Source organism: Oryctolagus cuniculus, chromosome 9 (assembly GCF_051225735.1).
Source record: "Oryctolagus cuniculus isolate XC-2025 breed Fujian yellow rabbit chromosome 9, ASM5122573v1, whole genome shotgun sequence".
NCBI classification, from domain to species: domain Eukaryota; kingdom Metazoa; phylum Chordata; class Mammalia; order Lagomorpha; family Leporidae; genus Oryctolagus; species Oryctolagus cuniculus.
In genome coordinates this window covers 16,870,580-16,887,528 of record NC_142875.1, presented here as the reverse complement: position 1 = coordinate 16,887,528, position 16,949 = coordinate 16,870,580, and the positions used below count along the sequence as shown (strand labels likewise).

At 45.7% G+C, this 16,949-nt stretch overlaps 1 protein-coding gene and 1 non-coding gene across 5 annotated transcripts in view; both read left to right on the top strand.

Annotated features, from left to right (window-relative positions):
* The window catches only part of CLDN10 (claudin 10), a 154,193-nt gene that overhangs the window by 129,744 nt on the left and 7,500 nt on the right, over nt 1–16,949 (top strand). For 3 of the 4 annotated variants that reach the window (XM_089303508.1, XM_089303509.1, XM_008260102.5), the window contains exons 2-3: nt 11,385–11,546; nt 11,635–11,716. In XM_089303508.1, the coding sequence (XP_089159634.1) occupies nt 11,385–11,546; nt 11,635–11,716 (244 nt within the window). Of the gene's footprint in view, nt 1–3,297; nt 3,602–11,384; nt 11,547–11,634; nt 11,717–16,949 lie in introns of those variants that run through there. The other variant, XM_008260101.4, reaches the window with a different exon arrangement.
* On the top strand, nt 13,199–13,305 carry LOC127492192 (U6 spliceosomal RNA). The gene has a single exon (XR_007921352.1). It is a non-coding gene; the product is annotated as a U6 spliceosomal RNA (small nuclear RNA).

The window sequence follows — 16,949 nt, the reverse complement described above, 5'->3', positions numbered from 1 at the left end:
CATCCCACATTGGAGTGCAGGTTCAAGACCCCATTGTCCCACTTTTGATCCAGCTTCCTGCTCATGAACCTGGGAAGGCAGCAGAAGCTATGTCTAGTGCTTGGACCCCAGCCACCCATGTGGGAGACCAGGATGGAGTTCTAGGATCCTGACTTTGGCCTGGCCCAGACCAGCAGGTGGAAGATATCCTCTCTCTCTCTCCTCCCTCTCCCTCCCCTTCCCCCTCCTTTGTGGGGAGCAACTCGGACTAGACTGTTACTGGAATTAAGACTTATTCTATGCATCTGCTCTCCCACAATATGGCGCTGGGAGAGGAGGAAACAGCTTCTACACAGCTGCCTCCAGTTCAACCAATAAACAGCAGGACCTGCTCCTGATTGGAGGAGAGCAGCATACTCGGCGTGTGGGTAGCAGAGTTGGGATTGGTGGAAGAGGACTATAAAGGAGGAGAGAGACAACATGCACCAGGAACATCTGAGGAACACCTGAGCAGCCTCCGAGAGAGCCGGCCGGCGGTGTGCCGCTCCCCCGTGGAAGTGGGGAAAGTGGCAGGGGGAACCGCCCTTCCACGGAGGTGGAAGGGTCGGTAGCCAACCCGGGAAGAACCAGCAGCAAACCCGGGGAGGGCCGAGCAGACAAAAGAACAGCGCAGGGTCCTGTGTCGTTCCTCCACGAAGAGGGGGAGCGACATAATGGTGCCGTGACTCGGATATGAAGCCTAGGCAGGGTTTAGTGTCGTTCCTCCATGAAGAGGGGGAGCGACACTCCTTCTCCCTCTCTCTCATCACTCTGCCTAGCAAACAAATTAATTTTTTAGAAGGATTAGTAGGGGAAATCTACTGAAGGGCAAGAAACCAGGTGACAGAAGTACTTTCAAAAGGTAACTCATACAAAAGGATAGCAGACACTCTGGAGTCACCACTGGGCAGACACCGATTGGAATAACTGAACAGGAGAAGGAAGAGGTTAGGAAGGTGCTCCCCAAATTTTGTTTTTAAGCTTTATCTACAGTGAACCCAACATGGCAGAGAGCTGGCCAGTGGGTAACCTACTGCATCCCACTGAACAAGCCTTCTTCACTCCCACCCCATCTGCAGAAGCCAAGAGTGCATGAAGCACACCTCCCTGCAGCTGCACAGCCAAGAGGAGGCCACTTGGGGTGCTGTCAGGGTGCAGATCATGGCAGCATTTCTGTGCAAGTTAAAGAGACATTCTGGGGCCAGCACTGTGGTGCAGCGGGTTAAAGCCACAGCCTGCAGCAGTGGCATCACATATGGGTGCCAGGCCAAGTCCTGGCTGCTCCACTTCCACTCCAGCTCCCACCTAATGCACCTGGGAAAGAGGTGGAGGATGACCCAAGCCCTTGGGCCCTTGCACTCTCCTGGGAGACCTGGAAGAAGCTCTTGGCCCAGCCCTGTCCACTGTGGCCATTTGGGGAGCAAACCAGTGGTTGGAGGAACTCTCTGTCTCTCCTTCTCTAACTCTGCCTTTCAAATAAATAAATCTTTTTTTTAAAAGAGACATTCTGAGGCCCAATAAAAAAAAAACTTTCTAAAAGGACTTACAAAACAAAACAGAAGACAAGGTATCTGGCTGTGCCTGGAATCCTTGGTCCTGAATTCTCAATCGAGGGCTGAAAATCATTCTGGAAATAGGACGGTTGTGTGAATGTGGATCGTGTCCCACTGGTCTCCATGCCAACCTGAGTTTTGATGATTTTGTATTCTCTTCCTCATGGCCACCTGGTCACCTCTAATTTCCTCTTCACCCATTTGGTCAAAACAAAAGCGACAAAGAAGAATTAAATTCTTCACCATGAACCAGAGTTTCCGCACGCAAAGATTGTGAAACACAGGGCTGATAACTAGCCTTTTTTGTAGCGGACTTGATTTATGGGTTTCAGACCTTTGGTTACTTTTGGCAAGAAGTGGATCCTGAAAGGTCACACAAGAACGGCAAGAGCTTTAAGTGGACAAATAATAACCCCATAATAAACCAGTGTCTTTGTTCCTCCATTTATGCCCAGATTTGTAACCCCAGGAGCTGGAAGCACACCTTGATCTTTATGTTTACCTTGAGACAGTAATGAGGGAAAGAAGCGATACATGAGTTTATTCTTCACCTGGGTGCCAAAGGTGGAGGTGTCGTAAAAAATGAAGCAAGACTCACAGTGGGGGGCCGTGCCGTGGCACAGAGGGTTAAGCTGCCACCTGCAGCCAAAGCGTCTCATATGGTTTGTATTCCCGGCTGCTCCACTTCCAATCCAGCTCCCTGCTAATACGCCTGGGAAAGCAGCGGAGGATGGCCCAAGCCCTTGGACCCCTGCACTCATGTGGAAGACCTGGATGAAGCTACTGGCCCCTGACTTTAGTCTGACCCAACCCTGGCCAGTGCAGCCACCTGGGATGTGTCCCAGTGGATGGAGTATCTGTCTGTCTCTTTCTCCCTCTGTGTAACTCCTACTTCAAAATGAGAGAGAGAGAGAGAGAGAGAGAGAGAGAGAGAGAGAGAGAGAGAGAGAGAGGAGCTGACTGTGATAGAACCCTCACTTCACAGAACAGGTCCACAGAACGGGGTGGGGGTTGGGGCTGGAAAGGAGCAACAGGCAGAAACCTTTAAATGCACGCTCCGTGTGCAGTGCCTCGGGAAGGGACACGTCTGCAATACACAAGGTCGAGATCGGAAGGACGGCTGCCGTGGAGCCTGGGCTGTCCATCTGCTGCTGCCCTGAGTTCAGGCTTGTGCCTACGAGGCCTTTCCGCATACTGCCCGGCCCCAAAGAACTACAGAATTTGGAGGGCAAGGCCGGTTTGGAGCTCAGAGACAGCACCGTGATCCCCGGTGACAAGCCAACAGAGTCATGCAGACAAGCGTGGCGCGCAGGCCTTTATGGAGTTCAGCAGCCCGAGAGCTGCGGTAGCTGACCGTGTCCTTTCAGAGCACACAAAAGGCTGTTTTTCTGCTCTGCTTTACAAGGTACTCAGGAAGCCAAACTATTTGCCGTGGGCAGGGCTGGGTCGGGGGTGGCAGGCTGGGGGCCGCAGCAGGCTGTCCACTGCCTGGAGTCCCTGCACCGCTGCAACGAGACAGCTGTTCTCTTACGCGCGAGATGCAGGGGCCGCCCGGCTGGAGTAAAACCGGGCTGCTGCGGGACTTGAGCCTGGTGCGCGCCCCTTGCGCTCCGCGGCCACAACCCCGCACCTGCCCGGGCGTTGGTGTGCGAGGCCGCGCGCGCCCCCTAGCGCCGGGTCTCGGGGCAGCGGCAGTGGCGGGCGGGGGCGGAGGCGGCGGCGGAAGGCGGAGTCGGGGGCCGGGCGCGCGGGGGTCGTGGCGCCCAGTGGGAGCTCCGGCGCGAGCGCGAGCGAGGCTGCAGCGGGCGGGATGGCGAGCACGGCCTCGGAGATCATCGCCTTCATGGTCTCCATCTCAGGCTGGGTGCTGGTGTCCTCCACGCTGCCCACCGACTATTGGAAGGTGTCCACCATCGACGGCACGGTCATCACCACGGCCACCTATTGGGCCAACCTGTGGAAGACGTGCGTCACCGACTCCACCGGCGTCTCCAACTGCAAGGATTTCCCCTCCATGCTGGCGCTGGACGGTCTGCATCCCCTCGGCCCCGCGCGGCCAGCCCGACGGGACGCCCCCTGGCACCCCACGACCCCTTCTGCGGAACCCCGGGGCCAAGCTCCTCCGAGGCCCGGCCCCTCTCCCACCTCTCCCCGGGCCTGAGGGAGCCGGGGAGGGTCCCCGGGTGGGATGACCCCCAGGCCCGGCGGTCCCGCGTCTCCACGGACGGCTCCTGCCGGGGCTTGTCCCCTCCTCCCTACTGCGCCCCAAATCGGGGTCCTCACTAAACGGCCTTGTTGAGAGCCAGATCTGCCGGCTCCAGCTCCCTACGTCGCTTTGTTGGCTCCTTTCAAAGCAGGCAGGAAAAAAAGAGAAACATATTGCAGTTTTGTTGTTTGCTTTAAAGCTTTTCTGTCAACTTGCCCGCTTACGCCTTAACACTTGCTCCAAATTCTAGGACAATCAATTAGCTCTGATCCACGCAGAACGTGGACCCGCAGTTGGTGCGTCCGGCCCTCCCGCGTCCGCTGTGCGGGCTGCCCCGCCTGGTGCTTTGCAGGTGTTCCCCTGCGTTGTGCTAGCTAGCTAGCGGGTCTCTGTGTGTTGCACTGCCTTGAAGCGACAGGTGGATATTCAGATACAAAACTGAATAGTCGACGTAATAGCCCTAGTGGTTTCTTAAGTCCCAGACTGTTCCAGGATTTTACAGTAAGAGACTAAGGTGGATCTTAAAAGGCGTCATCTGCATTAATTTTAGATTTGAGACGTGTTCCTTTTGTTGTTGTTTGTTTGTTTGTTTTTAATGCCTGTTCTTGCAGTTTTTTATTTGCATAGCTGGGTGAATGAAAGACAAGATTGGGTTTCCCGCGAGATGGTGTTTGCTACCCAAAGCTGAATTAGGCAGGTGGCGGGGGGGGGGGGGGGGGGTCTTTTCCGATTTCAAAGCTACCTGTTGCTCAGTGTGGTTTTTGATGGCACCTTGCATGAGGGACTAGGCGTCTGGGTTTAGAAGGGTGGCGCCCAGGTCTGCGTCCTGTTGTGTAGAACGAGCAGCCGGAACCCTGTTTCTTCCCCTGCAGATGTTGAATTTCCTGTGCTTTGCAAGCTCGCATCCAGGTAATGAACAGGCTGCCTCTTGTTCCTGTGGTTTACGTTCAGGAACACGGGGTTGACAGTTGCTGTGCTGCGAGCGTTCTTCCCTTTGTGCCTCCGTTGTTACCTGAGATGGTGCCAGGTAGGGCGCTTCCTTCTGTGGGACAGTGGCGGGAGGAATCAGTGCTCTAGGGGACTAGTAAGGGCAGGTCAGTGGTATCCTGATGGGGGTAGTGAGGAGGAAAGAGCGCTAGCGCTCAGCTGGTAAGCCTTGGGGCCAGTGGGCAAGTGGAGCAGAGACCAGCGGGGTTCATAGGCCACCCAACTTGTTATGAGAAGGTGATTTGGTTTTTTTCTCCACACCTTTTACTTAACATAATTAGTATAATAACAGATACACAATTTTAGCCTACTTATTTTTTTTTTAGCATTGCATTGTAAAGCTTTTTCCCATGTGATTAAAATGTCCTTGAGTTTCGAATGGCTGCATAATAATAGGTCACTGGTATTTGAGTGCATGGTAATTTGTTTAGCCTTCCTAGCATAGCATTCAGGTAGTTTGCAATTTTTTTTAATTTTTAAAGATTTTTATGTGCTTTCATTTTATTTGAAAGGCAAAGAGAGAGAAATTTTCTACCTATGGGTTCACTCCCCAAGTGCTCACAGCAGCCAAAGCTGAGCCAGGCTGCAGCCAAGGGCCTGGAATTCAGTCTGGGTCTCTCACTTGGGTGGCAGGGACCCAATTGTCATCATCCACTGCCTCCCAGGGTGCACGTGGAAGCAGAAGTAGGGCGGGGACTCAAGTCGGACACTCTGGGATGGAATGCAGACTCCCCCATGGTGACTGAACTGCACCAAATGCCCACTCCTAAAAACCTGTTTTTAAATCGAGGTGAAAGTTTTAACCTTAAAAAATTAATCATTATAAAGTGAACAACTCAGTGGCATTTAGTACTTTTCACGAGGCCGTACAGCTACCACCTCTGCAGGAAATGACTTTTGTGAACATAAATGACATCGTTCTGCCTTTTTTCTGCAGTATTTTAAAATTGGTCGTGTATCTCTCCAAGTTGGTACAGATAGCAGTGAGTCTTGTTAGCTACAGCATAGTATTCATTTGTCTGAATAAATTGGTGCATTTAATCATTTACTCATTGTGGACATTGGATCCTTTCCAGCTTTTTGTTGGTGTTCGTGCTGTACTGAAAATCCTTGTATTCACCTCTTTGTATTCGTGTGTATTTCTGCAAACTGCTCCACTGAGACTTGTTACTACTGTCAGAGCAATAAATAGGCATTTTCATATTCAGTTTATACTGCAAGATTACATTCTACCAACAGTGTATGAGGCTACCTGTTTCTCCACATTCTTCCCACTAAGGTTTTCTTTTTTTAAAGATTTATTTATTTGTTTGAGAGGTAGAGTTACAGAGAGAGAGAGGGAGAGATAGAGAGAAAGGTCTTCATCTGCTGGTTCACTACCTGGATGGCTGCAACGCCAGAGCTGAGCTGGTCCAAAGCCAGGAGCAAGAGCCAGGAGTCTTTTTTAGGGTCTCCTGTGTGGGTGCAGGGGCCCAAGGACTTGGGCCATCTTCTCCTGCTTTCCCAGGCACATTAGCAGTGAGCTGGATCAGAAGTGGAGCATCTAGGACTCAAACCGGCCCCTTGCTATTGAGTTTTTCATCCAGAAGATATTGTTATTTTAATTAGCATTTCCCTGATTACCAGCAGTTTTGGCATCTTACTGTATAGTTAGTGACCATTTTTTTTTCTCGTTTGCAATTTGTCCATATCTTGTGCCTATGGTTCTGTTGTTTTCCTCTTAAAATGACCTGTCACTCTGATTTGTTATATATTTTCCATTTCAGACCATTGCTTGCCTTTTAAATTTATGACACCTGTTTTTCCCTATAGGACTTGGAAATCTGTGGAATAATCATGCTGACCAGTCTCTTCCTTGACAACTTGGTCTTCTTAGTATTCAGAGAGCATTTCCTATTGAAAACTCTTCTGTCTCTCCCAGAAGGGTTGCATCACACAGCTGCATGTTCGTATTGGGGAGAGCTGATTAGCTGTTCTCCCACCTGCAAGTGGAACTTTCCGCAACAGGGCCTTTGTGCTTGTCTACTTTGTGCAGGTGTTTCCAGGGCAGGTGCATCTGTTGGGTGTTGGTCTTGACATTGCCATTAAAGTGGTAGGAGAAAGATATCTTCCTTTGGACCATGGTGGCCATAGGCCTGTGCAGCCCACTCCTCCCGTTAAGCTGGAAAGGAGCTCTAGATTGGAGAGAGAGAGGACTCAGAACTCCCTCATCTTGTGTCTGGTGGAAGAACAGGCATCTTGGATGCAGGTGTTGGGATCACTATTCTGAATTTCCTATGAGTTCAAAGCTCTGATTCCTTACCCTCGGGGGGGTACCATGACCACCCCAGTTTTTCCGGCTGAGGAAATGAGGCATGACAAAGCTGAAGTCTGGATTTAATATTGCACCATGCTAAGAATCCACCTCTCAGTTCTGTGTGGACTCAGTCTCTCAGGGTCTTGGAAAGGAAGCTTTGAGGAGTTTCTTATTCCTTGTCAGATACCTTGTTGGTTTTACTTATTCTGTGAAGTGGGTGCTATGTTCCTGTTCTACAGATGAGAAAACACTGAACTCAAATCAGGCAATAATGTGATCAGGGGTAGGTCACAGGTAGAAACACCAGAGCTGAAATTCAGAGTTCCTGCTTCCCCACCATGGCACTCTTTTTTCAGAGTCTTCCAAGAAACACACACACACACAAAGTTACTAATATAAGAAAAAACATGTTTGGAGTTAGCCAGCTGAACTCAGTTTACGTGATTGCAATTTTGTTGGCGACACACAAAGCATCCTGATCAGGAGCCAGCTGAGCAGATGCCTCTCTTTCTCCATCAGTGTCACAGAGTGTCTTCACAGCCTGTTTGAAATGCTGCTTGTAGGTCTTTTTTTCTTTTTTAAAGATTTACTTATTTATTTGAAAGGCAGAGTTACAGAGAGGCAGAGAGAGAGAGAGATCCATCTACTGCTTTCCCAGGCCATAGCAGAGAGCTGGATGGGAAGTAGGGCAGCTGGGACTTGAACCAGCACCCATGTGGGATGCCGGCACTGCAGGCGGTGGCTTTACCCACTTCACCACAGCACCAGCCCTTCCTGTAGGCCTTGACATCACAATGAACACAAGCATGCTGTTGTCTTCTATCTTGACTCTGTGGTCAGGGGTAACTTAATGATGGCCAGTGGTCAAGTTTGTTTCTCCTGGGGGAGCTCTTTCAAGGATATTTGGGCCGCCTCTGGAGGTTCCGTGTCTTGGGCTGCCGGAAGTGGGTGACATGCGGATCCTCTTTATTTTGTGGCTGGAGACGTCTTTCAACACTGCCTTCTTGGCCAAAAAAGCATTTGTTTTGGCTTTGGCTGTGGCTTTGGGAGGAGAGGAGCTTCCTTCTCCGCCTCTGGCACCTTCATGGTAAAAAGTGTTTGTCTTTTTTCCTTCTAAAAATTCAGCAACTAGCACAGGTGCTACTAGTGAATTGTGTCCACCACGAGGATGTTTTCATTTTTGCTTGGCTGCAATCGAAGATCAGGTCTGCATCGTTTAGAAAACACTTGACTTTTAAGGGACACCTTGAAGGTTTCCTCCAAAAGCATCCATTACGTTAAAGTTGCTGTATTTTACATCTTGAGAACTTCATGGTTGAATGGGTTAGTGATTTCCGTTTATTGCTCGTCTATATTCCTTTGGGAGCACTCCTTGAACCTCAATGGAGGATCGTTTTCAGCCAGAGTTGTTTTTAGTTTATGCCATCTATTTCTGTTAGTGGGAATGTTTGCCGTTTCTCCCAGGAGAACTAACTATAAATTATACTTCAGAGAACTTCTAAGTAAATATGTTCATGCCCCAGCACTTTAATGCGTTAATTAGCTATTAACAGTGTCCGTAAATTAGACTTGTCAGAAATAATGGCCTCCTTGGCTGGGATTTTACGTCTACCTCACTTGATGGTGTTACTTCTGAGTCTTGCCCTTAGGAACTGTTAGGAAGTTGGGTCTGCCTTACAGAAGATAAACTGTGCTTGCTGGAAGTCACTGAAGGCTTGAGTCTATAGGTGTTATTAAGACTGGTAGCTCCTGATTTCCAAACCCTGTGTTGACTGGCAGCTCCGCACTTGTATGGCTGACAGTGGGGGTTCATCCTCTACTCTTTGCTCCCCATTTCAAACATCTAGCCAATGAGGGGCTTTGTGCATACAAAAAGCTCAATGGTAATTGCTACTGTTCCATACCAGAGAGAAGTACCTTATCTTCCAGACCAGGGGATTTGGTTGGCAGGAGAGAAGAACCTGACCAAATCAGACCCTACTCCCTCCAGCTCCTCTTGTACAAGAGACTAGAGCAGGTACAAGGGCTGTGGTAGAAGAACTCAGAGTGTGAAACCCAGAGAAGAGAACAGGAGTAGAGGTTACAACTGTTATCATTTCCATGTTGTCTCAAAACTGGAATGGATTAGCCTGGGATTCTAACCACTGTTTACCACCTGGGAAAACAAATGCCTTCCCTCTTCTACATGACCACACTGTAGAACTTTTCCTTTGCTGAAGTCCAGACCACCTGCATTTTCTGTGAGTACATCCTCTAAAATAACTACAGCAAATGCGAATTATGGTGCATACTAGTGATTTGTACATATATATGTATATAAATTATAGATACACACATATTTATTAGCCCCCCCCCATCCTTATCTAAGATTTCATTTTCTTTGATTTCAGTTACTCATGGTCAGCTGTGGTGTGGAAATATTAAGTGGAAAGTTCCAGAAGTAATTCATAAGTTTTAAGTAATGTTTGTTATAGTACATTGTTATAGTTATTTTATCATTAATTATTCTTCATCTCTTCCAGTGCCTAAATTCTCAGTAAAGCTTTATCATAGGCGTGTGTATACAGGCAAAAGCATAGTATATACAGGGTTCAGTACCACCTGTGGCTTCAAGTCTCCCCTGGGGTGTGGAAGTCTTAGAACTTGTTCCTCATAGAGAAGCGGAACTACTACCTATATATATTTACTCTCCCCCAACATTTTTGTTTGTTTGATGATTGCTTCCAGAGTCAGCCAGAATTCCTCAAAACCACAAATTAAAATGAATTTCACAAAAATAATGAAACTACCCAGTGGCTGCGGAAGCCTCCTTTCTCTGCTATGCCACTGCCTGCACCCTGGGCTCTGGCTTGGAGCCTTTGGGGTAGAAGCTGAAAATCGAGCTGTTCAGTATTGGCTACCAGAGACCCGAATCATCCTGCAGCATGAATATTGCTATCAAAAGAAGCCTTCATTGTCCTATTTTGCTAAAAAGAAGTTTCTTTTGCTGTCTTTGATGGCCTCGGCATCAGTGAAATGGTTTTCTGTGTAGAAGTAGCTCCCATTGTATGATAGAAGGTCATTGTCATTGCAGTCTGCATTTGTGGGGGTTTGAAGTGTGTCACAATTAAGTAAGCAGCACCTGTGTGCTCTTCAGAGTGGACTTTTAGAAATAAAACTTCATTCTTTCCAGTGAAATATGGACTGGAGGCCACCAGTGCTTTCTTCCTGAACTCATGACTATCGTGGTCTTAGAATTATTATTTAATAAAGGCTTGAACAATAATAAGTGGTTTTCTATATTCTGGCACTTCAGGATTTTTTTCCAAGTGAAAAGTTTAACACCCAGTGTAAACCTGATGACTGCTCATATGCTCAGCAGATAGTAACTTACACCTGGCATGTGGTACTGTCACTGTTTCAGATCGAAATATGGCAGGGTTTCGAGTGACATGAAAATGGCTATGTGCAAACGTTTTTTGTTTCAATTCTATTGATTTAAAATGTGTTAGTGCCTGGACAAAAGCCACACTGAAGTTTACCATCACCCTAGCTATGCAAACAAAAATGAATGCCTAAGACAATGAATGGTGCAGGAGGAATGATCAAACAAACTAACGGAACACACATCTTGGACACTTGGAAGACCTCCATCTAAATGCAAACAGTTGATTTAATAATTAGAAATGACTCCCCTAGTTAAATGATGTTTTAAGCCCGATTTTGTTATATGTTCCCTGAACATGTCACTAACATAGTTCTTGATTTAGATGCCTCATGGTTCATGGCAGTATTCTAGTTAGTCTCATGTATAAGCTTCCACTAATATTGGAAGGTTTAAGAGCTCTTATTTCCAATTGTTAAGTTTTATATTTTTATCATGTCAAAACCATTAGGACATCTATTTGAAGGACCTGACATGCAAAGGACTTAGAGCATTGGGATGATGGCAGATGATGCTTCTCATTGCGGCAGGCAGTATTATGTGGATTTTGTAGTTCCATCTGGGTTGGAATTCATGTATACTCTTGAGTAAGTAACTCACCCCTGGAAGATCACACAACCTTTGTGTGCCTCAGTTTCCTCATCGGTAAAAATGGAAATAATAACATTCAGACCCCTCATGAGAATAGTGCATATACCAGACTCTGAAATGTGTGTCCTAAAGTAGGCACTCCATAGACATTGGCTTGCTTTCCCTTCTTCTTGTCTTGCCCCGTGTTTTAACCAGCATAGTCCTTTTTTGGGAAAACACATCAGGCCCCAGATTGACTATGTAAACTGAGGGTTTCCACATGTACTGCTGCATGTTTGTGTTAATGGAGATGACTTCCTCTAATTGCAGGTTATATCCAGGCATGTAGAGGACTGATGATCGCGGCTGTCAGCCTGGGCTTTTTTGGTTCCATTTTTGCACTCTTTGGAATGAAGTGTACCAAAGTGGGAGGCTCAGATAAAGCCAAAGCTAAAATTGCCTGTTTGGCTGGGATTGTATTCATCCTGTCAGGTAAACAGTGACTTTCTTCCAAACAAGGTACTGCCTGATGCTCATGAAATAACACTAACCATTGTGCTTTCCCAACGGAACTCTCTAGGACTGTGCTCAATGACTGGCTGTTCCCTGTATGCAAACAAGATCACCACAGAATTCTTTGATCCTCTCTATGTTGAGCAAAAGTAAGTACCTTTTTCAGTCTGTACTTTGCCAGCTCATAGGAAATGTATCTAAATTAGTATTCTAGATTAAGAGGCATGAGTTTCCTATATGACTGTTGAGTTTCCTGTATGGCTTTTGAACGTCTGGGATGCTGATAGATGATGGTATTTGGTGATATTGTTCAAAATTGAATATCTGATGTGCCACACTGGCAAAATGTGCATTTCATTGCTCTGTCAAAGTATAAACCTCATCCACTCTACATCTTATATTTGTAGTCAAGCAGAGCAAAAGTGGCAGAGAGATGCAAGGTGGGGAGGAAAGCATGATGAGATGTGAGAATAGAAAATGAAAAGTTTGCCTTGATGCTGTCTCTGGTCCTGTAAAATTTGCTCTATAACTGCCACCTTAATGAGGTTCACCTGATCAGCCCTTAAGAGGAAAACTCTGCCTGATGCCAAATTTTTAAAAAGATGCTTGTAGGTCGTGGCACCTGGATCCAGATGTTGGCTGGTCTCAGTTGCAGATGAGTGCTTTGGTATTAGCTGATCCGTTTGTTGTTTTTGTTTTTAAATTATGGGCTGTTGCTTTTGATGGCTTCCTGAGGCATTTGTATGTATTTGGGTTGGGAAAACCCCGCGGATATCACATCTGCAGTTATAACAGGTCAAATGTTTTGTCATATGTGAGACGATTCCCACATACTTCTGTAGGAAGCCACTGCGTGTACACGTGTGTTGTTTTCAGCCAGGCTGCTAATTCTCTTGCAGATTTTTCTATAAAAGATTTGGAGAATTTGTATGGAGTAAATTACCAAAGTAGTTCGTTCGTCAGGTGGGCATTACTTTTTTTCTGCTGGAATTATGAATCTCTAGAAATGGATATGCTAATCCTGTCTTCAGTATAGTTTATAGAGAGTAAATGTTTACGAAAAAAGAGTAAATGTTTATATCATGAAATATTCATGTAATGAAAACAATAGTGAACAAGTGTTGAGTGAGCCTAGTAGAGCACCACAAATATTATTTTATCCCTGCTGTACCCTTATGACGTATATGCTGTTGGTTGGTACTCCCTTCTTGAAGTTGAGGAAGGAGGTCAAATGAGGTTTCCAAGGGCACTTGGGCTACATCAGCAGGCTGGTCCAGCTGAGATTTGGACCAGGCAGTCAACTGCTAAGACTACTGCTCTATAAAGCGTGATTCCTATTATTCTGTTTCATCATTTTCCTGACTGTGTGCCATGTATACTTTCCATCAAGGGGGTTTGTTTTGTACATTTAAAATCATTTTGGTCCAGAAATTGTAGTAAACTGGAAACAAGAATAACTGTCTTAGCACTCAGTATGACTTTTAATCTCATAAATACACCATACAAATATATTTCTCATAACTTATTAAGCACATTGCTAACTTTTCTAGGTTATCTCTTGTATGTCACCTGCTTTTATATTCCTGACAATGATTAAGGATGTTTTTGCCTGTCTGCATCTTAAAAATTGTTTGCTCGCTTTGGCAGCACATATACTAAAATTGGAACAATACAGAGAAGATTAGCATGGCCCCTGTGCTAGGATGATATGCAAATTTGTGAAGCAGTCCATATTTTTATAACAAAATACAAAGAAAAAAATTGAGTCTTTCCTTAGAAAGTCGAGGGTAACTTGTGTACACACAGTAACTTAAACCTATCTTTGAGTAAATGTTTTCTGTCCTTTAGCTATGTGGTTGGTCACCCAATTCAGTTTAATAATATTGAATTTTCTTAGTCTCCTTTCAGATTTTTATCAAACTCAGTTCAATAATTGTGTACTCTGAGAAGTTTTTTCTTTTCCAAATTCTTAGTGATACATTGAAGTCCCCCATTCCTACTCTTAGCCTCCCACTTTTCCTTTTTCTATCACTGCCTACTCTGTCTCTGGTTTCTCATCTGCGAAGTAGAGATAATAGCATCACTCCTCTCACAGACAGTGTGTGTGTATCAGCACATATATGTATCTATATGTGCTTACAATAAATGTATAGATATGGGTGGCACAGAGCACACATTTTAGCTATTCTTGGATTGCGTTAACTATTATGATTGCTCTTTCATTCTATTTAAAATGTCAGATTTACCTTTGTTAGCTCTTTCATGCAATGACTTAAAAAACATCTGGGGCTAGCACTGTGGCATAGTGGGTGAAGCTGCTACCTGCGATCTGGCATCCCATATGGGCACTGGTTCAGTCCTGGCTGCTCCACTACTGATTCAGCTCTCTGCTAGTGTGCCTTGGAGGGCAGCAGAGGATGGCCAAGTCCTTGGACAGGGCCACCCATGTGGGAAAGTGCAACGGAAGCTCCTGGATCCTAGCTTTAGCCTGGCTCAGTCCCAGCCATTGTAGCCGTTTTGGAGGTTAGCCAGTGAATGAAGGATATCTCTCTCTTTCTGCCTCACCCTCTCTCTCTCTCTCTCTCTCTCTCTCTGTAACTATGCCTTTCAAATAGATAAGATAAATGTTTGGACAAATATATATATATATATATATATATATATACACATACACATACACACACATATATATATATAAAAACACCTACAGTTTCCATGTTTACCTTTTGCAATCAAAAGCACAATGCTAGGGGTTATGAAAAGCAGCATTGCTTACAAATGGGCAATATTTATGAATAACAGGTCCTTGACATCAAGGTCTTACAGAAAATATAGGCTTTGTCAAACACCTGCATTTTAAGAATGCCTTGGCTTCTTAGTTGGGACTTTCCCTCCTATCTAAATTCCTACAGTGCCTTGCACAAAGAAAGGCCTCTGTGATTTCAGTGATCAAGGGATTATCAAGGCCTGAGAATTATAAATACGATCATACCCTATTGACCCACAGTGCAGAAAAGAGGCACAGAAATGACATGTGACACCCCCGGGACTGACACACCTCATCTGAATGAAACACACTTCTCTAAAACTCAACATACCAACTAATATTGCTTTCATTCCCTTTATCAAAACCTTCTAGTAGAGGAGAGGGGGATGGGAATTAGGCAAATCAGTAAGCTACCAATTGATGATGAACACAAAATAAACTGGGCTTGGGGAACCTGAAATGTTATCATCTTTAAAGCAAGATTTTGATGTGGCATAAATTTAGGGGATAGCACTTCCTTAGCCGGCATTACTTAGTAATCACAGCCTCTGATTTCATTTGTCCATGAACTTGGAGAGGACTGTGTCAGAAAATCAAAGCTCATGGCATGGGCCGACCCTGGGTGAGCTTGAATTTGGAAGGTGTGGCCACCATAAAGAGTCTGTTTGATGTCTTAATCCATCAGCATAGGAATTAAGTAGGTTCCCCAAGGTTATAAAACACCTATTTCAACTCTTCTTTGCCTAGCAGTGCCTGGAAGTAAAATTCTAATTTGTAGAGTGAGTCCTTTTAGGATTAGCAATAACTGAGCTAAAAGGAACGCCCACTCCCTCTTCCTGTTATCATACATTAATCTTACAAAAACTAGCTACCACCAGAATATCTCTTCCAATCATAGAACCGATGCACACGTATTTGGGACCTTAGATAGGGCACTAAGAGATAGCTGTTTGCCCCACGCTTGTATTTCCAGTGAGCAGATATTTGATCTCTGTTATCCAGACCCTAAGATGGGCTGGAAACCAGTTCAGACCTCAGAGTGTCATTTTGTTGTTGTTGTTAAGACTTCTGTACTGTATTAATTGGATTTTTGTAGATGTATACAAAGTTCCTACACCTTGGTTGCCTAGGTTTGGAAAATACAACTGAGCTTTTGTATAAAGTTATCACTACCTTCCTACTATGTGCAGGGAACCCAGTGGGAGATCTGTTGATGAGAAAAGGTGAGAAACTAATGACGTACCTGGAGTAAAATTATGGCAGTAATGCTGCAAACTGTGTTGTGCTTTCTGTTCAGTGAGTAGGTGTTGTAAAACCGCTACTGTCTCACCAGGTGTCTGGGCAGATGTTTTTCCAAGTTAACAGCACTGCAGTCTTTAAAGAGTTTCACCAGACTGAGTTCTGCTACCTTCTCCTCTTTTTTCCCTTCATTGGTTTCCTTTCATTTGAGGTGTGATTACGTTTGATGGCTGTAGCCTGGGCTCCTGCAGGGCCTGGGAAACTCAACTCTTCCCTTTAGACTGTTTCTCCTTTTTATGAAAACTAAGCCAACCAAATCTGAACAAACAGTCTCCCCTAATACAAGCGTGTGGTCACAGGTGCCCCTTAGCGTGATTCACAGGGTCATCATATTATTGCCATCATCGCTTTGTTGTCCAAAACCACTAGCTTCCGGAATGTCTTGCTTTGTTTTCTTAAATAAACTGTTCTAAGTAAGAACTGATTGACATGAAGAAACTGCTTTCCAAATCAAGCAAAGTTACCGCACTTGACCGCTGCCCTACTTGAAGAAACAGCATTGTCATCTTTGATGTATTCTCTTTTCTTATAGGAGATCAGTCATTCACATTTTGGCTCAGATATTCTCATGCGTGTGTCTTATCCTCTACACTTTTCTGATTTCAGACTTTGCAAAACCATGGGGCACGCTTCATGCTTGGTATATATTTAGTTTCTACCTTAGGATTTGACTTTCACTTAGGTAAAGCCTTTTAACCTCTGTGATGTTTAGTTGTTAGAAATAAATATCTGGGGCCAGCATTGTGGCGTAGGGGGTAAAGCCACCACCTGCAGTGCTGGCATCCCATATGGGCACCAGTTCTAGTCCCGGCTGCTCCACTTCCAGTCCAGCTCTCTGCTGTGGCCTGGGACGACAGTGGAGGATGGCCCAAGTCCTTCGACCCCTGCACCCATGTGGGAGACCTGGAAGAAGCTTCGGATTGGCACTGTTCCAGCCATTGCGGCCATTTGGGGAGTGAGCTGATGGAACGAATACCTCTCTCGCTGTCTCTCCTTCTCACTGTCTGTAACTCTACCTCTCAACTGAATAAATATTTTTTTAAAAATGAACAAATAAGTGCTGAAAACTGACGCAGGGGCTATTCTGTGCCTTCACTTTGTTCAAAAGCAGCACAGGCCTCCTCGGATGCACAGGAGGATTGCATTGGTGCTCTTTGTTAGCACGAATTAAAGATCCACTTATACTCCCGGTGTCTGGCTGCTCTGTTTGGTTTTGACTGACTAGTGCATGAAGTCACCCAGCTCCCATGCCCATCCCAGCCTGCGTAAACTCTGCTCATCCTTCAGGACGTGGCCTCTTCTGGGTGCTTCCTTTG